Below are 22,286 nucleotides of genomic sequence, written 5' to 3'. Positions count from 1 at the left end.
GACAAATGTATTTAAAATTGCAACTAAAAAAATGGCCAATTAAAATTTCAATCACAACTAATTTACATAAAAAAATTTGGCCAAATTGAATTTACTAGTGAATTGGGTTAAAACTTAAATGCGCCGAATTAATATATATAACTAGAGAGCTTCTAAATCTCAATCAAATAAAATCATTAACTTAATTATAAACTAATTAAGTTAAAATATAAACTATTAATTATCTAAACTAATTAACCTAATATTTAAGTAAAACTAAAAAAAATTGAGACAATTTTTGAATATTCATAAAATGCACTCAATTATATAAAAATGTATATATCATTCAAAACGAATTATAAAACCAAAAAAAATACAAAAAAACATCTTGAAAATATTTTGAGTTTTATAAAAACTTATTACTTTAAATCATTCGACATTTAAGAAGCTCGAAGCTTTTGTTGTACGAAAGCTTAGCCAGTATATGCATGAACCTAAGGCATCCTATATGAAGGCTAGAAGTGTCACGAAATACTCGTTTCATAAGGTCCATAAATGTAGCTGGTGCATTAGTGAGACCAAATGAAATGACTAGGAGCTCATAATGACCATAACATGTACGAAAGGTTGTATTTGGGATATATTCATCCCTAATCCAAAGCTGATGATACACAGAACGAAGGTCAATCTTCGAGAAGAAACTAGACCCGTGGAGATGATTAAATAAGTTATCTATTCTAAGAAGTTGATACTTGTTCTTTATAGTGACTTTGTTGTGCTGCCGATAATCGATACACATCCTAAAGGTTCCATCTTTCTTTTTCACAAACAACACTGGATCACCCCAAGGGGATATGCTCGGCTGGATGAAGCCCTTACTAGTGAGATCTTTTAACTGCAGCTTCAACTCTTTGAGTTCACCTGGAGCCATTCTGTAGGGAGGAATTGGAATTGGTTTGGTATCGGGATCTAGGTCGATCCCAAAATCAATCTCTCGAAGGGGAGGGACTCCAGGAAAATCATCTGAGAAAACATCTTGGAACTCATTCACTACAGACACAGAGTCTATGGAAGGAATGTCATGATCTAGATCATTGACACCTACAAGATGGCATAACAATCTCTTGGACATCATTTTATTAGCTCTTAGGTTCGAAATCATGGGACTTGAACGACTCAAATTGTACCCCTCTCAGACCAGCATTACTTCATTAAGGAAACGAAATGTCACAACCCTACTACAACAATTTATGAAGTCATAACATTTATGGAGCCAGTCCATACCAAGTATAATGTGGAAGTCATTCATGGGTAACTCAAGAAGGTCTTCACTCATAGTATTTCCACATAATACTATTGGGCAGTCCTTATGAACCCTATCAGCTCTTACATTTTCTCCTAACGAAGTAGTAAGTATGATGGGATCATGCAAAACCTCAGGTAGTGTTTTTAAAGTAAGAGCAAGAAAGGGAGTCACGAAATGAAGTGTAGACCCTGGATGAAGTAAAGCATAAACAGAGGTTGAGAAAACTTGCAGCATACTTGTGACACAATCAGCAGACTTCTTTCACTCCTCCCTGCCCTTCAAGGCGTAGAATCTATTCCTCTTAGGAGGCTCGGCTGCAGCAACATTTTGGGGATTAGGCCTAGGCTGAGCATTACCTCCATCCTGACCTCTATTTTGTGGACAGTCCCTGACCATATGTCGGTTCTTCCTGCAACCGAAGCAGGAATTTGTGCCTAGTCTGCACTCTCCACTGTGAATACGACCACACTTGCCATATTTGTTTCTGGGAAGCTTCACATCACCTCTATTGCCCTTCTTTTGTTCGCGTTTGCCTCCTCTAGGTGTTGCACTCCTCTGAGAGTAACGGTTCCCTAAAATCTGATGCCCTTTCTTAAAATCTGGGCTGTTCACGAACTCCGAAAGTGCTCCTTCCACCACCACTGCTGGGACTTGTCTGGTCAGCAAGATTAGGCCTCCTGACCTCATGGACTCTCCTCTTCTTCCTACTGTCCTCAACCTGCTTGACATGCACCATCATCCTAAACAAGTCCATGCTGTCATGAAGAATCGCAACCCGACACTGCTCCTCCAAGTCCTCTGAGATTCCTATAAGGAACCTGCTCATCTCGTCCCTGATGTTTGACACAAGGGAAGGGGCATACCTAGACAATTTTATGAATTTCAAGGAATACTCTCTAATAGTCATTGAGCCGTGCTTAAGGTTGATGAACTCCTCAAACTTAGCCTCTCTCATCTCTCTGGGGAAGAACCTCTCAAGAAAGGCTATCTTAAACAACTCCCATGTGATCAAACCTCCACCCAACGCCCTGCTATCCTGTCGTATCTTGCACCAAGCTTGTAAAACCTCCTTCAGCTGGTACGAAGCCAGCTCAGCTTTCTCAATCTCTATGTCCCCCATTGCCACCAGAATTTTTTGGACCTCCTCCACCAACTCTTGAGGATCCTCTAAAGTCTTAGATCCTATAAAGATTGGCAGATTCATCCTTGTAAAATCTCACAACCTGTTCGCCATGTTGTGGGCCGGTGGGTTCTCCCGATGAACCTCATGTCTGTTGGCCTGGGATTTCATTGCTTGAGCCTTCACAGTGATGGCTTGAGCCATCTGTCCCAAAGAGGTCCGCACCTCTGCATCAGTCAACCTAGCTGGGTTAACTGAAATGGCCACTCTTGCAGCTGGAGCCTGGGGCGGAACTTGGTTTCCCCCAGCAGCTGCTCCTACTTTTCATAATAGCCTCTTATCATGTTGTCACCACATTCATTAACTTTAACATATTAGATCTTCATAATTACTCACCTCGTTACGTGAATGTTCATTTTGTCATATGCCAATGCACTTAGCCTTTTAGTGGGTTTCACACTCTTACTTAACCCTGACTAGGGTCACATCATTTCGTCACATATATCCTAGGTTCACTTATTTTTAAACGTACACTGGACTTATGAACTCATACGTACATGCCATGAGATTTCATTCATAATTCGTCTAAGTGACTCACACTTGCCCAAGATTATGTGGTACAAGACTTATGCATCTTGTAACTATGCCAAGGTCTCGAGTTTGATCCCTATGGGCAGCATTCATTCAATATTTATTCACGTAAAAATTATGTATCAATAGGGAGTTGGTCAAGGGAACCCGATTTCAAATCCCTTGAGCAACACTTAGTTTTGTATTAATTTTGAATTAAAATTTTGGTATTGGGGGACCCAAGGTCGATCCCCAAAACCTACACTCCCCCCCCCCTTTTTTTCTCTCTTTTTTCGTTTGAGACCAAGAGGGTGTGGGATCGATTCTCCACAACCTCATTTTATTTGTTATTTAGATTTTCTCGTAATTTTCTCACCTATCCGAGAGGTTGTGGGTTCGATCCCCACCCATCTCATTTTTATTTATTTTTATTCTTGCATGGACTAATCTTAATTTCGGCCAAGGACACACGGGCTCGAACCCCATGTGCCTCATTTCTTTTAACTTATTTTCTAAGTTCTCTTACTCGGATAAGACCCATGTTCGACTCCTCCTAACCTCACTTTTATTATAAATTTTAAGTAGCTTGCATATGGTGAGGTCTTGGGTTCAATCCCTAATGACATCACACCTAAAAAAAATTTTAAAAAAACTTCAGCAATGCTTAGCCGAGACCAAATTTCTAGATTTTTGGAAATTTGGTCATCGTTTCCAGTCCATTTTTCTCAATCCTTTGTACGTTAGATATTTATGACAGTTCTCTGGACATTTCTTTTGTTATTACATGCATTTTTCCAAGAAATTTCATACAAAAACACAAGGATTAAACATACCATTTTCATACTCCAATTTGTACCATTTTCATGCTCCAACACGAGACCAAGAGACACGGCCACACACACACATTGCACTCGTTTATCATCACATAGTTATTGAACATACATACATGAAAATAATCATCACGAAAACACGTTACGTTCCTAAATTCTACCAGCAAACATACCCAACCTAAAACAATCGATAGGAGCTACTGACAAGGACATGCAAAGGGGAACCATCCTAGTTTTCGGATTAGAATTGGACTGAATCTTAGGGGTCTCTTGGGAAAGGGACCAAGAGTAAGAAAACCCTACCATTTTCTTCGTTTAACACCTTTCAAACCTGATCTCAAGAGCTGCCAAATCCCATGAAAAATAATGCTTCTCTAACGAAACCTCACGCGCAAACCGTTTAAAAAATGTTTTATCTTTTCGTTTTTAGTTTAGTTTTTCTTTTGTGTTTTAGCGTACAAGTTCTCATGAGTGATGAAATTTTTTTTGATTGTTTTTTTTCTGTTTATAGATCATGAGCGTGAGAAAGAGAGTGGAGAGATGTGAGAGTAAGTTTAGGATTAGGAGTTTTAATTGAAGACTTAGTCAAACTAGGACTTTTTTAAATTAAAAAATATGATTTTTCATTACTTAAATCAGCAAATTAAATACCAATTAAATCAACTTGATATTGCTTCCACCAAGGGTCGAACCTGGGTGGAGCTCATCTCGCGAAAATGGGTCAATTCAAGTCAACCCTACCTGAATTGTCCCCTATATTAGTTAATTAATTAATTAATTAAATACTTAGGGTAAATACAATAAAACCCCTAGACTGGAAAGACCATTTTACCCGTAGACCTCCAAACCTAATATTACCCCTTTCAAGTACGGTTAAGACTCATCCGGGTGAATCTTAATATTCAGGTGCCCTATATGGCGGGACCCAACCTTGCCTAGTCAACTAACTCACCAAGTTGGTTGCCTTTGCAGGTACATGGGTTTAGAGGTATGGTTCCACGCGCATCAATCTATGTGAATTTGGTATAATCTAGACATTACTTAGCGTAGTCATTTTAAGGTTGTTACATTATCCCCCCCTTAGGAACATTCATCCCCGAATGACACTTTTATTTATCTAGCACAATTCCAGTCATAGCATAACATGAGTACTATACACAGTCAAGCAATAGCAACAAAGAATAGAGGAGATAAGGAAACTTAGACTTAAGAGTGGGAAGTCTAACCTCAAGAGCTGAAAAGTTGAGGATAGCGGGATTTCATATCGGCCTCGGCCTCCCACAAAGCACCCTCAACAAGATGGTTCCTTCACAATACCTTCACTGTGGCAACCTCCTTGTTTCTCAGTCGCTTCACCTGCCAGCCTAAAATCTCAATAGGAACTTCCTCATAGGACAAGTCTTCATAAACCCCCAAAGCTTCAACAGGCAGAATCGATGCTGGATCGCCAAGGCACTTCTTTAACATAGAGACATGAAAGACTGGATGAATAGAAGCTATCTCCGCAGGCAACGCCAACTCATAGGCTACCTCACCCATATGTTGTAGAATCTCGTATGTCCCAACGTACCTCGGATACAACTTCCCCTTATTTCCAAACCTCATCACCCCCTTTATTGGTGAGATCTTCAAGTAGACCTGGTCACCAGCATCAAACTCTAAGGGTCTATTCCTGTTATCTGCATAAGACTTCTGTCAACTGTAAGTAGTAGCCAACGTGTCCCTAATCACCCTGACCTTCTCTAAGGATTCATGAATGATCTCTGGACCAAAAATGGATGACTCTCCAACCTCGAACCACCCAACTGCATACCTACACCTCCTATAATACATTGCCTCAAACGATGCCATCCTAATGCTGGAGTGATAGTTGTTATTTTACGAGAACTCTATCAATGGCAAATGGTCATCCCAAATACCTCTAAAGTTGATCACACACGCCCTCAATATATCCTCCAATGTCTGAATGATGCACTCTGCCTGTCCATCTGTCTGAGGATGGAAAGAAGTACTGAGCTTTACCTGTGTGCCTATGCTCTTCTGGAAGGATCTCCAGAAATGCGAAGTGGACTAAGCTCTTCTATCCTAAATGATAGACAAAGGAATCCCATACCACCTCAAAATCTCATCAATGTAGAGTCTCACATAATCCTCGTCCCTGTAAGTAGACTTCACAGAGATAAAGTGGCAGACTTAGTCATCGTGTCCACAATAACCCATATGGAGTCATGTTGTCTTCTAGTCATTGGAAGACCAACCATGAAGTCCATGTTAATGGCCTCCAATTTCCAAGTCGAAACCTCAACCATCTGAGTGAGACTACTAGGTTTAAGGATCTCCTCCTTAACACGCTGACAATTAGGACACTTGGTCACATATTCAGGAATGCCCTTCTTCATGCTATCAGACCAATAGATATGCTTGAGGTCATGATACATCTTGGTGGAACCTGAAAGTATTGAATACTTGGAACCATGGGCCTCTGAAACAATCTTGGTCCACAAAGCATCCACATCTGGTACACACAGCCTGTCATGGTACCTAAGTATGTCGTCACTTCCCAAAGCAAAGGACTCATTCATCTTAATCAGCACTGAGTCCTTCAACTCCATCAACACAGGATCAAGATGCTGACCCTTCTTGACTTCAACTACCAAGAATGATTCAGAACTAGGATAAACTGAAACACCCCCACTAGTAGATTCCATTAACCGCACACCCATTCTGGCCAGTTTGTGTACATCCTTCACCAACTTCTTCTTCCCATGATCAATGTGGGTTGTACTCCCCATGCTCCACCTACTCAAAGCATCAACTACAACATTTGCCTTCCCTGGATGGTAGTGGACACTCATGTCATAGTCCTTCAACAGCTCCAACCATCTCCGCTGATGTAGATTCAACTCCCTGTGTGTGAACACGTACTGGAGACTCTTGTGGTCTATGAACACATCCACATGCACCCCGTACAAGTAATGCCTCCACAGCTTTAATGCAAATACCACAATTGCCAACTCTAGGTCGTGAGTGGGATAATTCTTCTCACAAGACTCCTCCCATTAGAACTCTGTTTTCTTATTAGTCAAAGCTGTCAGTGGGGAAGCAATGGGAGAAAAACCCTCCACAAACCTGCGGTAGTAACCAGCCAATCCTAGAAAGCTACGGATATCGGTGGGAGTAAGAGATCAGGTCAAGTTCTTAACAGCCTCAGACTTCCTGGGGTCTACCTTCACACCCTGATCGGACACAACATGACCCAGGAAGGTAACTGATCTAAGCAAGAATTCACACTTGCTGAATTTGGCATAAAACTGATGTTGTCTAACTACCTGCAAGGTTAGTCTCAAATGTTGTTCATGCTCTTCCTTTGTCTTAGAGTAGATGAGGATGTCATCAATGAATACTATGACAAAAGAATCAAGGTATTCACGAAATACTTGGTTCATGAGGTCCATAAATGCAGCTGGTGCATTAGTGAGACCAAATGAAATGACTAGGAGCTCATAATGACCATAACGGGTACGAAAGGTTGTCTTTGGGATATATTCATCCCTAATCCTAAGCTGATGATACCTAGAACGAATATCAATCTTCGAGAAGAAACTAGACCCTTGGAGATGATTAAATAAGTTATCTAATTCTAAGAAGTTGATACTTGTTCTTTATAGTGACTTTGTTGTGCTGCCGATAATCGATACACATCCTAAGGTTTCCATCTTTATTTTTCACAAACAACACTGGATCACCCCAAGGGGATATGCTCGGCTGGATGAAGCCCTTATCAATGAGATCTTTTAACTGCAGCTTCAACTCTTTGAGTTCAGCTGGAGTCGTTCTGTAGGGAGGAATTGGAATTGGTTTGGCATCGGGATCTAGGTCGATCCCAAAATCAATCTCTCGAAGGGGAGGGACTCCAGGAAAATCATCTGAGAAAACATCTTGTAACTCATTCACTACAGACACAGAGTCTATAGAAGGAATGTCATGATCTAGATCATTGACACCTACAAGATTGCATAACAATCTCTTGGACATCATTTTATTAGCTCTTAGGTTCGAAATCAAGGGACTTGAATGACTCAAATTGAACCTCTCTCAGACCATCTCGACTTCATTAAGGAAACAAATATCACAACCCTATTACAACAATTTATGAAGTCATAACATTTATGGAGCCAATTTATACCAAGTATAATATTGAAGTCATTCATGGGTAACTCAAGAAGGTCTTCACTCATATTATTTCCACATAATACTATTGGGCAGTCCTTATGAACCCTATAAGCTCCTACATTTTCTCCTAACGGAGTAGTAAGTATGATGGGATCATGCAAAACCTCAGGTAGTGTTTTAAAAGTAAGAGCAAGAAAGGGAGTCACGAAAGAAAGTGTAGGCCCTGGATCAAGTAAAGTAAACAGAGGTTGAGAAAACTTGCAGCATACCTGTGACACAATCAGCAGACTTCTCTCACTAGAATCTATTCCTCTTAAGAGGTTCGGCTGCAGAAGCATTTTGGGGATTAGGCCTAGGCTGAGCATTAACTCCATCCTGAACTCTATTCTATGGACAGTCCCTGACCATATGTCCATTTTTCCCGCAACCAAAGCAGGAATTTGTGCCTAGTCTGCACTCTCCACTGTGAATACGACCACACTTGCCACATTCTTTCTGGGATGCTTCACATTACCTCCATTGCCCTTCTTGGGTTCGGGTTTACCTCCTCTAGGTGTTGCACTCCATTGAGAGTAAGGATTCCCTTAAATCTGATGCCCTTTCTTAAAATTTGGGTTGTTCTCGCACTCCGAAAGTGCTCCTTCCACCACCACTGTTGGGACTTGTGTAGTCAGCATGATTAGGCCTCCTGACCTCATGGACTCTTCTCTTCTTCCTACTGTCCTCAACCTGATGGACATGCACAATCATCCTAGACAAGTCCATGCTGTCATGAAGCATCGCAGCCTGACATTGCTCCTCCAAGTCCTCTGACATTCCTATAAGGAACCTGCTCATCTCGTCCCTGATGTTCGACACAAAGGAAGTGGCATACCTTGACAATTTTACGAATTTCAGGGAATACTCTCTAATAGTCATTCAGCCCTGCTTAAGGTTGATGAACTCCTCAACCTTAGCCTCTCTCATCTCTCTGGGGAAGAACCTCTCAAGAAAGGCTATCTTAAACAACTCCAATGTGATCGGACCTCCACCCAATGCCCTACTATCCTGTCGTATCTTGCACCAAGCTTGTACAACCTCCTTCAGCTGGTACAAAGCCAGCTCAGCTTTCTCAATCTCTGTGTCCCCCATTGCCACCAAAACCTTCTGGACCTCCTCCACGAACTCTTGAGAATCCTCTAAAGTCTTAGATCCTATAAATATTGGCGGATTCATCCGCGTAAAATCTCACAACCTGTTCGCCATGTTGTGGGCCGGTGGGTTCTCCCGCTAAACCTCCTGTCTGTTGGCCTGGGATTTCATTGCTTGAGCCTGCACAGTGATGGCTTGAGCCATCTATCCCAAAGCGGTCCGCACCTCCGCATCAGTCAACCTAGATGGGTTAACTGGAATTGCCACTCTTGCAGCTGGAGCCTGGGGCAGAACTTGGTTGCCCCCAGTAGCTGCTCCTACTCTTCACCAACCAGCGTTCAACCTTGCGTTTATTCTCTGAAAAAAATAGGAATTGATGTTAGCCGCGCTCATAACACCAAGAAATCAGACATTAAAGAAAGCACGATAAGATCAAAAGAAGGGAAATTTCCTACACATCATGCAGTCTCTAATTCATGGTAGTGGTGTGGTGCACTTCACTACCATAACTTAGAAACTACCCGATGTGGTTGATGTGAACATTATTATCCTTAGAATTAAACCTAATGTTCTGATATCATGTTTTTCATGACCGAGGTCTAGACCATATCCGAAACCGGCGTCGTTGACCTCTGGAGGTCGCAGACAAGCCTACATATGTCCTCATTACATCGTATAGGTTAATTTTTGTAGAAAATTTAAAACTTTTGTTTGCTTTTAAGTATACATAGACTTCATAGTAAGAATTGCATTATCACATCAGTTCACAACTACCATCTAATAATAAAATATTCAAATGAAGGAAATAGTTCATAATTGCATTAATATAAAGTTGCCAAAATGGCACCAATAAAACGTCTAAAAATAAGTAAGAAAGAAACCCTAGTGGAATATCCTCCACTAGATCATACCTACGTCTAATCTAGAATATAAAATATAAGCATATTCAAAAGCATGAGGGCCTACCAAGTACGGATGAATGCTCCATGTCCGGATAGTTTCAATGTAGTCTCGTAAGCTCTAGCGTCCACCTGCACCTGCACCTAAAAGTAGAGACTTGTATCGAATTAGTACACACTTGTACTAAGTATGGGTGTATACAAGTACACACCAAGGACATGCATGATTAAGAATAGCTCTCTCCTAACAATATGAATTATGGAAAGTCAAGTCAGATGGACTTGCCCAATCATATGCATTATCATTCTTTTCATATTGCACACATCACATAACATATTTCATATAGCCCACACATATATCGCACATCATCCATTATATACCATGAGACCTTGGAATCACGAACTTAACATTAGGACTTCCCAACTGAGGGCTCAACATATATGTATATGTGTATATATATATGTGTGTGTGTGTGTATATATATAAATACATGTATATGTTAAGAAAAGCTTTGTATGCTTGAAACAAGCACCCAATGCCTTGTATGCATGGATCAATAGCTACTTACTTAATTTGGGGTTCAAGATAAGTTACAATAAGAAAAAGTCCCAATAGAAACAAAGATTTGAGCTTCTTAGAGCTAAGCTTAGAGTATCCAACAACACTTCCATCAAGAGAAAGTGATGTCTTCATATTTTTTAGGAGCTTTTGGATTGTTTTGTTGTAAAGTTGAAGAATTCAGACGATAATTGTAATTTTATGGTTAGTTTTATTCAAGCTTAATATAAGAAACCACGTTTCAGGATTTAAGGGATTCGACAGAGTTTATACGGTATAAAATTTTATTCTATGAACAATTAATCAGCTCTACTTTCTTCACATTTCCTCTCTCTTTTCATGTTTGTCTTCTCTTTCCCTCCTTCAATACTTCATCTTCTAAGACCAAAATGGTATGCAATCCATAACGTACTTTATATGGGTTAAAACAATCTTATCGAGCACGGTTTCGTAGATAAATCAGCTTGACTATGAAGAAGTATAGCAACAAAGTAATTTATACTATACTTTCTTCCTAAAACACAATTTGATATAATACAAAATGACAACGCTAACCATATACATAGATAACATGATAACTAAAAAACTGAATTTTTCAATGTGCATCTTGTTTAACAAATGGAGAAGCAAGCAAGTACAAACTGTTTTTCCTTGATGCAACATTACCAAAGTTGACAGACATATCCAGTTGTTGAGGAGTAACTCCATTCACAAGTTTATAATCAAAATGACAAAGTTACTGAGCTAGACATAACTCCATACTTGCGATACTAAAGTTCATGTTTGGACAAATTCTTCTACCAGCTCCAAATGGTATTAATTGAAAATGATTTCCACCTACATCAAGTGGACTTCCATTGAATCTCTCTGGCTCAAATTTCTCAGATTCTTCCCAATATTCAGAATCCCTCCAAAGTGCCCACGTATTCACAATACCTATTATTTTATTGGGTATAGTGTATACATTAATCTCGCATTGTTGTGTGGATTCTCTGGGAATTGATAAGGGTAAGGGTCCTGCAGGGTGAAATCTTAGAGTTTGTTTAACAACCATTTTCAGGTATTTTAGTTTTTTAAAATCAGTTTGATCAATTGTTGCCTTTCTATTGAAGGCTTCTCTAACTTCAGTTTGTGCTTTTCTCATCATGCTTGGATTCTTCATCAGTTCTGACATAGACCACCCTAATACTGTTGATGATGTTGCACTGCCAGCCACAAACATTTCCTATACATAATCCAAGTTACGTGTTTTACTTTCATTTTCAGTCAATACCAAAAAGAATAATACATTTCTATATAGACCAACTTTGCGATGCAATTGAAGTAATTTTCTGTTTGTCCCACTAATAAAATGAAGAATCTTCAAGGAGGGGAACAAATCTACAACATTAAAAACTCCAGCAAATGATGCAACTTGTTTCATTAACATAATACTGATTCTTGATCCTTACAAGTCCTCCCAATTGAAGCTCTACAAATTATTGCACTTGTTAGTAAATACATCTTTTCACTAAAATTAATTGGTCTTCCGTACATGTCCTTAATTATATTAACAAGAATATTAGTTTCATCAAGCATCATTGGAAAAAATGATGTAACATTTTTGGTACTAAGAAGTTCCATTACACAAATCTTTCTTATTTGTTTCCAGTAATCACCATACCGAGAAAAATCAATGTCCTGAAAATTGTAGCACATTATTTTCGCAACGCTAAGTTGTGGCCTATTAGCAAAGGTGATGTCGTGAGTTATCATAATTTCTTTAGCTAATTGAGGCGATGAAACGACTATTTCTGAGCTTTCGCCGAGTTTAAGGTGCATGAGGGGACCATGTTTGGTTGCTAAGTTTGCTAGAGATATGTGGGGCAAGTTTCCATCTGAAGAAGGTTTCCTATAATTGGCAACTTGCATGGACCTGGACCCAATTTTGTTGGGAAAGACAAGGCACTAACAAAGAATGCTTGACAGGATAACAGCGGAAGAACACCCAAGTCTATACTTTCCCTTCTCGATTTGAACCAAGAGGAGACAAACAACCACAAGCAATATGATAGTAAGGCAGCAAGTAATTGAACTAAACAAATATAACAAGACAATAATAAACCAATCACACAAGACACCAAGATTTACGTGGAAAACCCTTTGATGTGAAGAGTAAAAACCACGGGACCAAAATATCCACTATAATCACCAAGAGTTACAATATTGTTCTCCAAAATTTGCCACAAAACAAGTGCCAAACAAAAAGCAACAACAAAATAAGATTGCACCAAATCTAGAGAATTAAAGGAGCAAAATCACCAATTTCGCAGCTACTGTTCACGACAGCAAAACTGAAGCTGCAGGCCACCAAATCAAACTCTTTCAGTTCCTAATTAAATATTGAGATGAATATAATATGCTGTCCAAAAATCAGCTCCATCGGACAAGAAACGAAGCGGGAATTGCAATTTGAAGTTGGCTGTTATGGCTGAATTTTTGACTGCGAAAAACTGCTCTCTTTTTTTCCTTTTTGGCTGCTAAAAAACTCTTTTTATATCTGAAAATAAGACCTACATAGGCTTATATTTGCCTCATAAGAATGGGCTTATGGGAAAAAATAGGTTGGTCCAAATTGGACTTTTATTTATCCACATAGGAAGGGAAAAAGGTCCATAACCCAACAATTCTACCCCTCACGACTATGTGGAGGAGACCGCCATCCCGGCGACCATGCAACAATCTTCAAACATCCCTCTTGGCAAGGCTTTAGTCATCATATCGGAACCATTGTCATTTGTATGAATCTTTTCAAGCTCAAGCAACTTAGAATCCAACACATCTCGAATCCAATGGTATCTCACATCAATGTGTTTAGACCGACCATGGAACGTAGAATTCTTGTCAAGATGTATAACACTTTGACTGTCACAATAAAGCACATACCTCTCTTGAGCACAACCAAGTTCCCCCAAGAATCTCTTCATCCAAAGCAATTCTTTACAAGCTTCAACGACAGCAATAAGCTCAGCTTCTGTAGTAGATAGAGCAACACATTTTTGCAACCTAGATTGCCAAGACACAGCTCCCCTTGCAAAAGTAACCAAGTACCCTGAAGTAGACTTGCGAGTATCAACATCACCAGCCATGTCTGAATCAGTATAACCACAAAGAATAGGCTTCCCTGTACCAAAACACAAACTCAGACTAGAAGTGCCACAGAGATATCTGATAACCCACTTCACAGCATTCCAATGTTCTCTACCCGGATTAGAAAGAACACGGCTAACAACTCCAACAGCGTGAGCAATATCCGGTCTTGTACAAACCATCGCATACATCAAACTACCAACAGCTGAAGAATAAGTTACTTTCTTCATATTTTCCTTCTCATCATCACTAGAAGGACACTGTTTCGTGCTCAATTTGAAGTGCATAGCTAAAGGTGTACTGACAACCTTAGCTTAGTCCATGCTGAATCTGCGAAGTACTTCCTGAATGTAGTTCTCTTGTGATAATACCAATTTCTTGGCCTTTCTATCACGGACAATCTGCATGCCAAGAATCTGCCTTGCTGGTCCTAAGTCTTTCATAGCAAAAGACTTACTCAACTCTTGCTTCAACTTCTGAATCCTGTAAGTATTATGACCAACAACAAGCATGTCATCAACATAAAGCAACACAATAATAAAGTCACCATCAGAGAACTTTTGCACAAAAACACAATGGTCTGAAGAAGTCTTCTTGAAGCCCTGCTGACTCATAAAAGAACCAAACTTCCTGTACCACTGCCTGGGAGCTTGTTTCAAACCATATAAGCTCTTCTTCAATTTGCAAACATAATTCTCTTTACCCTTGACTTCAAAACCTTCCGGTTGTTCCATGTAAATTTCTTCATCTAAGTCACCATGAAGGAAAGAAGTTTTAACATCCATTTGCTCAACCTCTAAATCTAGACTTGCAGCCAAGCCTAGAACCATACGAATGGATGACATCTTCACAACTGGAGAGAATATCTCATAAAAATCAACTCCCTTTTTCTGATTAATTCCCTTGACAACTAATCTAGCTTTGTACTGTGGAACTGGATTACCATCTTCATGTTTCACCCAAAAAACCCACCTGTTTTTCAAAGCTTTTCTGTCTTTAGGTAACTCAACCAAATCAAAGGTATGATTATCATGCAAGGATTTAATCTCATCTTCCATAGCATCAAACCACCTTTCTTTTTCTTCACTTTCCATGGCCTCATCAAGAATCTCAGGTTCTCCCCCATCAGTCAAGAGTACATACTCATTGGGAGAATAAGGAGATGAAGGAATTTTCTCTCTACTAGATCGTCTGAGAGAACTCTCTGGAGCATCTATAATTGGTTGTTGGACAACCACATCATCTTGCACTGGAGCATCAACAACATCATGCCGGTCATTCTGAACATGATCACCATCTTCATTATCAACTTGATTTTCATCATTATGAAGATTTTCTTCCGGTGCAATAGTCAAAGGAACTGGATCAACATCAACTAAGCTCTCACTACTCTGAAAATCAGCCTTGTTAGCTTTGTCAAAATCTTCAATTGTTTGGTCTTCAAAGAACACAACATCACAGCTTCTAACAAGTTTCTTCTCAACAGGATCATAGAAACGATAGCCAAATTCATCCTGACCATAAACAATGAAGATACATTGCCTAGTTTTAACATCCAACTTTGACCTTTCATCCTTAGGAACATGTACAAAGGCTTTACACCCAAAAACTCTAAGATGATCATAAGAAGCATTCTTACCAGTCCAAACTCTGTCAGGGACATCACCATCTAAAGCAACAACAGGAGATAAATTGATAACATAAGCAGCAGTATTAAGTGCTTCTTCCCAAAAAGAATCTGACAGCTTAGCATCTGAAAGCATACATCTAACCCTCTCAACTAGAGTTCTGTTCATCCTCTCTGCTAAACAATTTAACTGAGGAGTCTTTGGAGGAGTTTTCTGATGCCTAATACCCTACTCTCTGCAATATCTATCAAAAGGACCAATATACTCACCACCATTATCTGAGCGGATGCATTTCAATGTCTTCCCTGTTTGTCTTTCAACCAAGGCCTGAAAACTCTTGAACACATCAAGTACTTGATACTTGGACTTCAAAGGAAATACCCAGAGTTTGCGAGAATGATCATCAATAAAAGTCACAAAGTAAAGTGCACCACCATGAGATCTTACCTTAAAAGGACCACACAAATCAGAATGTACCAACTCCAGCAGATCAAGCTTTCTTGAAGGCGGATTACTCTGAAAAGAAACTCTTTTCTGTTTACCGGCTAAGCAATGAACACATTTCTTCAACTTTGCTTGTTTCACTCCAGAAAGCAAATTTTTCTTAGCCAAACTATCAATCCCCTTCTCGCTCATATGACTCAGCCTTCTATGCCATAACACTGATGAAGTATCATTCTCCACCACATTTACTGAGTCTCTGGAGATGGAGCCCTGAAATACATACAAGTTAGACAACTTTTCACCACGGGCCACAACCATCAAACCTCTAATAAGCTTCCACTGGCCAACACTAAGTGTATTAACATAACCCTCATCATCAAGATATCCCACAGAAATCAAATTCAAGCGAACATCTGGAGCATGCTTGACATTATTGAGAACTAGTTTGGAACCATTGTTACTTTCCAAATAAACTGTCCCAATGCCAATAACTTCAACTTCATGATTATTGCTCATTTTCAACGTTCCAAAATTACCTGGAGTATAAGAAGAAAATAATTCCTTCTTTGGCATGACATGAGAAGTAGCACCAGAATCCACAAACCATCTAGACTCATCATGAACAAGATTAATGGCATTTGCATCACAAGAAATAAGAAGATTATCATTAGCAACAACAACAACACAATTTTCATTATCGCCTTCTCTCTTTTGTTGTCTCATATCTCTCTTGTGCTTGTAACAATATTTCATGATATGCCCATTCTTTTGGCAATAGTCACATGTGATATTCTTGTATTTAGACTTTGACTTGCTTCTACTTTTACCTCTATCATTCTGACCTCTGGACTTGTTTCTCCCCCTATCTTCAGTAACCAAAACATCGGAGTGTGAAGCTGAAGAAGATGAGGCTTGAGATCTTCTTCTCATTTCTTCATTCAAGACACCACTCTTAGTATATTCATGGTTACAACACCACTGGGAGCAGAATTAGTCAAAGAAACTCGAAGAGTTTTCCAAGAGTCTGGCAGAGTATTAAGAAGCCAAAGTCCCTGTATCTCATCATCAAACTTTACACCCATTCCGGACAGCTGGTCAAGAACACCCTGAAAATCATTAATATGATCAGAAATAGAAGTGCCCTCTTTATACCTGATATTCATTAATTGTTTCAATAGGAACAACTTGTTGTTGCCAGTCTTCGAAGCATAAAGTGTCTCGAGCTTGTCCCACAAACTTTTGGCATGTGTCTCTTTCACAATATGATTTATAACATTATCTTCAACTCATTGTCTAATATAGCCACAAACCTGCAGATGCTCAAATTCCCATTCTTCATCATTCAAAGACTGAGGCTTATTAGAAGCAAACACAGGTAAATGCATCTTCTTGACAAATAGAAGATCTTTCATCTTGTCTTTCCAAATATGATAGTTACTACCAGTTAAACACACCATTTTACTCATATTTGCCTCCATCATTCAAAACGACAATCAACAATAACCATTGCTCTGATACCACTTTGTTGGGAAAGACAAGGCACTAACAAAGAATGTCTGACAGGATAACAGCGGAAGAATACCCAAGTCTATACTTTCCCTTCTCGATTTGAACCAAGAGAAGACAAACAACCACAAGCAATATGATAGTAAGGCAGCAAGTAATTCAATCAAAAAAATATAACAAGACAATAATAAACCAATCACACAAGACACCAAGATTTACGTGGAAAACTCTTCGATGTGAAGAGTAAAAACCACGGGACCAAAAGCTCCACTATAATCACCAAGAGTTACAATATTTTTCTCAAAAATTGGCCACAAAACAAGTGCCAAACAACGAGCAACAACAAAATAAGATTACACCAAATCTAGAGAATTAAAGGAGCAAAATCACCAATTTCGCAGCTACTGTTCACGACAGCAAAACTGAAGCTGCAGGCCACCAAATCCAATTCTGTCAGTTCCTAATCAAAGATTGAGATGAATATAATATGCTGTCCAAAAATCAGCTCAATCGGACAAGAAACGAAGCGGGAATTGCAATTTGAAGTTGGCTGTTAGGGCTGAATTTTTTACTGCAAAAAACTGCTCTCTTTTTTTCCTTTTTGGCTGCTCAAAAACTCTTTTTATATCTGAAAATAAGACCTAAATAGGCTTATATTTGCCTCATAATAATGGACTTATGGGAAAAAATGGGTTGGTCCAAATTGGACTTTTATTTATCCACATAGGAAGGGAAAAAGGTCCATAACCCAACAAATTTTTGGTAAGGATTTTATATTTTGTAATACTTTATCATAAGAATGACTAGTATGGGTTAAAAGAGAAGAAGGGAACTTGTAAATAACATAGAAACCTGAATTCCCATGGCTAATTATAGAATGTGATGGTGTTTTGAAATAATTGATATTTTCTCTACTATTGTTATCACAATATTAGAAGACTGAGTAAACAAAAACGTCTCCATCAATGCGTGTGGGCATAGCTAGTATACAAAGTTAGTTTTGGTGGCACGAAATGAACATTACCGCAATAAAGGGTAGACTTAAAACAAACGAAATGAACATTATAGCAAGAAAGGGTAAACTTAAAATGACATAGTTTAACTGTCATCGTAGATTCATTTCCAATAATATAATAAGATTCTATATAAATGTAATTTTTAAATTTTAGATCTTATTTTAAATAAAAGTATATAGGTCATAAATTTATTAATTTTCTATCTAAAAAACTATTTTTATTAATCAATTATTATTATTATTATTATTATTATTATTATTTTAAATGGAAAGAGTCTGACTAAGTAAAAAAAAAACCGCAATAGTTATTTCTCATGAAGTTATCAAATAATAGATAGTCCACGTTTAAATACAATGTTTTCCTTTAAGATATTCATGTTTTTGAAATGTTATTATATGTCTGACATAATATTAATGTTTATTATCATAAATGATATAATATTTTATTTTTATAGGGAATTTCTTACATAATGCTAGAACACAATATTTGGTTGTGATTGTTATTAAGGGGTTACAAAGTTGGATGGATTCATGTTGAGTCGAGGGTGTTTATTTGAATATTTATGGTAAAATAATACACGATATATATAAGGTAAATTTTTTATATTTTTGTAGATGTATATATTTTGAATCTTCTCAACAATAAATAAAGATAGATGACTCAATGGTAAGACCCTTGATATTAAGTTGCACGCTCCATGTTTGAATCTCTGGAACATTTATTTATTTTCCTTTATAGTTTCAGTTTATTTTTGTTTTAAAAAAATCAATTTTCAAACATTTATTATTTTAAAAACTTGCCAAAAGTGTGATTTTAAACACAAAAAAAATGCAAAAGGTCTATTTCAAAAGACTTATTTGCATGTTTATATTTTTATTTTTCAAACCTCCTAAACGAAAATCCTTTGTTCGCCAATGTTACAAAGAATGGGTAGTCTATAATGAATGTAACTACTATTATTACTTACTATTATAGAGAAATAAAATATTCACTCGGTATTATTTGTCATGATTTCTATATTTAGAGTCAAACTATAAAAACTTTGACTAACATTTTAAGATGTATTTTTTCATATATAAATATGCAAAAAATTATAATTTATAGTTTTTTTGTTTAGTTTTGAAATATTTAATTTTTTGTCTAAAATATCAAATTAATGTGATCTAATTTACCTTTAAAAATTAGTCAAAATGACTTTAGATAAAAACACAACATGATTAATAATTTTAGACGGAAGGAATATAATTTTAAAAGAAACGATTAGAAAGAAATCATATCGTTTTAATAAGATATTGTTGTATCAAGGTTTGGTTTGATTTAATGTAGTTTTGAGTTGTATATGAACTTAAATCTTATATATTTATTTGTCTTTTTAAAAAAAAGCTTAACTCAGCTGAGCGAAATAATTGTTTTACTTGAAATAATCTTCAAATCAATTTTTTCCTTCTAAAACATAAATCAGACAAATTGAAAAATAAACATTGATATACTGGCAGCATTTCATTATTTGAAAAGTATACGATAATGATGTATATATCCAGAAGCCTACTAGTCTACTAGATTATTTTCTCTCTCTCAAAATTGGTGTCCTCTTTGGCACCACATTTCTTAAAATTACTGATTTTTTAGTCTTTCTTTTAAAAAAATTGTCATTATATTTCTTTTGCTACTTGACAAGAATTTTTTTGTCTTGGTTCCAAGTCTTGATAAGTAATCATTGCGTCAGCCATATTGCGAAATGCAATAGACGGGATAAACATTATTAAAGAACAAAAGAGGCTTATCTTTTCTGTTTCTTGTAAAATAAGATATCTTGACATGTGTACTTTATATATAGTGGTTAATATGGGTGAAGCTTGTCGTATTTATCTGATTTAATTTGTAATTTGATAGTGTTGGCCTTCAATTTTTTGGAGTCTATTTAAGAAAATAATTTTTTACTGTGCTTGAAAAATATAAATAGAATCAGAGTGAGTCAAAAAAAATTATTAAAAATTAAAAATAAAATAGAGTATTAAAAATAACAGGAGTCTAAACTCAAAATCTCTTTAAATTTTAAATTTTTAAATATTACAATTTCTATACCAATAATATTTATAGAATATGTACTACGTAAAATAAAATCTCCCTAAAATTTCTAGGATATCGCTACATAAGCTACTACAACCTATGATCCGAAAATAATTCGGTTAATTTTATATTTATCAATTTATTTTTTTACTTAAAATTATATTATAGAAGAGTGAAGTGGTAGGACGACAAAGGGTAAAAATATAATTTCATTAACAAAAATGTACTACGAAAGATAGTAGATAATTCTAGAAACATGTTTCTATATATGAAGTGAATAACTATCAAGGGCAAAAATATAATTTCACGCTAACAAAAATATATCAAACAAGAAAATCAAATAGTTCTAGAAATATATTTAGTTATTGTTATTACTATTAATTTATTTTGTTATTACTTCACTTTTTTTTTGTGAATCATTGTAATATCTATTCATTACTCTATTTTATTATTACTTTAATTTAACTCTTAATATTTTTTCAATTCATTGTACTTATAAAAATATCCACTTTAATATAAAAATACATTATGAATTAATTAAATTCACCTTTATTTTGACTTTTAATGTAACGACCTGTTTAGTCGTTTTGAGCAGCAGATTTTATTTCTGGAAAAACAGGCTGAGGCGACGGACCCCACGACGGACCGTCATGGGCACGACGGACCGTCGCAGGGTCTCGTTTCAAAACACTTAGAAAAACTAAAAATTGGGTACTGAAATCGACTCTCTGAACTTCGTAACGGAATGGCAGGACGGACCGTCACAGGTGTGACGGACCGTCACAGATTCTTCAGAGAAATTGAGTCTATGAACTCTGTGACGGGCAGCAGGACGGACCGTCGCAGGCGCGACAGGCTGTCACAGACTGCGAAATCCCAGTCTGGGTCGGATTTCTTGATACGTTTTAAGGGACGTTTTTGACTATTCTTGCCTTAATTATAAAGTTAGTGGGTTAATGTTAATAAGTCTAATTACTTGGGGGTTAAAAGAGGTAACCTTAAGTTAATTAGTGGGGCATTATTGCCATCTTTTATTCTTAATAATATGTTAATTAGGGTAAAAGGAAGAGGGTTTTGAATAAAGAAAATAGAAAGAACAAGAGAAAGAGAGAGAGAGTCGAACGAGAAAGAGGAGAAACGAAGAGAAACAAAGCTTGGAGAAAAATTTGCTTGCTTGATCACTAATCTTCGGTGGAGGTAGGTTATGGTTTTCATGCTTTCATAGTAAACTCTTAATAGAGAATGATATGTATTGATAGTATTGTAAACCTTGCTATGTGCTTAATTGTATGCATGCATGAACGTGATTATATAATTGTGATTATATTAAGCATGATGAAGTTATGGAATCCCAAATCTTGATAAAAACCTAATCTCTTTTTAATGATGATGCCTTGGTAAGGGAGAAGGCTTGATGAACTAAAGTAATGAGATTGATGATGTCTTGGTAAGAAAGGAGGCTTGATGAATTGATGGAAGGAGATTAGGGGATCGGGTGTCACGGACCGACACGTAGAATTAGGGGATCGGGTGTCACGAACCGACACGTAGTATTAGGGGATCGGGTGTCACGAACCGACACGTAGTATTAGGGGATCGGGTGTCACAAACCGACACGTAGTATTAGGGGATCGGGTGTCACGAACCGACACGTAGTATTAGGGGATCGGGTGTCACGAACCGACACGTAGTATTAGGGGATCGGGTGTCACGAACCGACACGTAGATTTAGGGGATCAGGTGTCACGAACCGACACATAGATTTAGGGGATCGGGTGTCACGAACCGACACCTAGATTTAGGGGATCGGAGTGTCACGTACCGACACAAGAGGATTAATGAATATTGAGGGAGCGGAGTGTCACGTATCGACACAAGAGAAATAAAGATAATGAATCTTGAAAGATGTTAATATACTCAATCTAA

The 22,286-nt window shown here is 37.5% G+C and overlaps 3 protein-coding genes across 3 annotated transcripts; all 3 read right to left on the bottom strand.

Annotated features, from left to right (window-relative positions):
- Positions 1-1,546: 1,546 nt before the first annotated feature.
- Positions 1,547-2,405, bottom strand: LOC104648761 (uncharacterized). Its single transcript, XM_010326625.1, has 2 exons — positions 2,104-2,405; positions 1,547-2,003 (listed from the first exon to the last, which is right to left on the bottom strand). The coding sequence occupies exons 1-2, from the start codon at positions 2,403-2,405 to the stop codon at positions 1,547-1,549; spliced, it is 759 nt and encodes a 252-aa protein (XP_010324927.1).
- A 96-nt stretch (positions 2,406-2,501) lies between these two features.
- LOC138337883 (uncharacterized) lies at positions 2,502-6,660 on the bottom strand. The gene is made up of 5 exons (XM_069288320.1): positions 6,064-6,660; positions 5,725-5,845; positions 5,123-5,484; positions 4,137-4,149; positions 2,502-2,722 (listed from the first exon to the last, which is right to left on the bottom strand). Exons 1-5 carry the CDS (start codon positions 6,658-6,660, stop codon positions 2,502-2,504), a joined length of 1,314 nt encoding a protein of 437 aa, XP_069144421.1.
- Positions 6,661-9,359: 2,699 nt separating this feature from the next.
- Positions 9,360-11,789, bottom strand: LOC101253511 (5-epiaristolochene 1,3-dihydroxylase-like). Its single transcript, XM_004244935.1, has 2 exons — positions 11,330-11,789; positions 9,360-9,466 (listed from the first exon to the last, which is right to left on the bottom strand). Exons 1-2 carry the CDS (start codon positions 11,787-11,789, stop codon positions 9,360-9,362), a joined length of 567 nt encoding a protein of 188 aa, XP_004244983.1.
- Between the last annotated feature and the right edge of the window lie 10,497 nt (positions 11,790-22,286).

Source organism: Solanum lycopersicum, chromosome 8 (genome assembly GCF_036512215.1).
Source record: "Solanum lycopersicum chromosome 8, SLM_r2.1".
NCBI classification, from domain to species: Eukaryota; Viridiplantae; Streptophyta; class Magnoliopsida; order Solanales; family Solanaceae; genus Solanum; species Solanum lycopersicum.
This window is presented reverse-complemented; position numbering and strand designations above follow the sequence as displayed.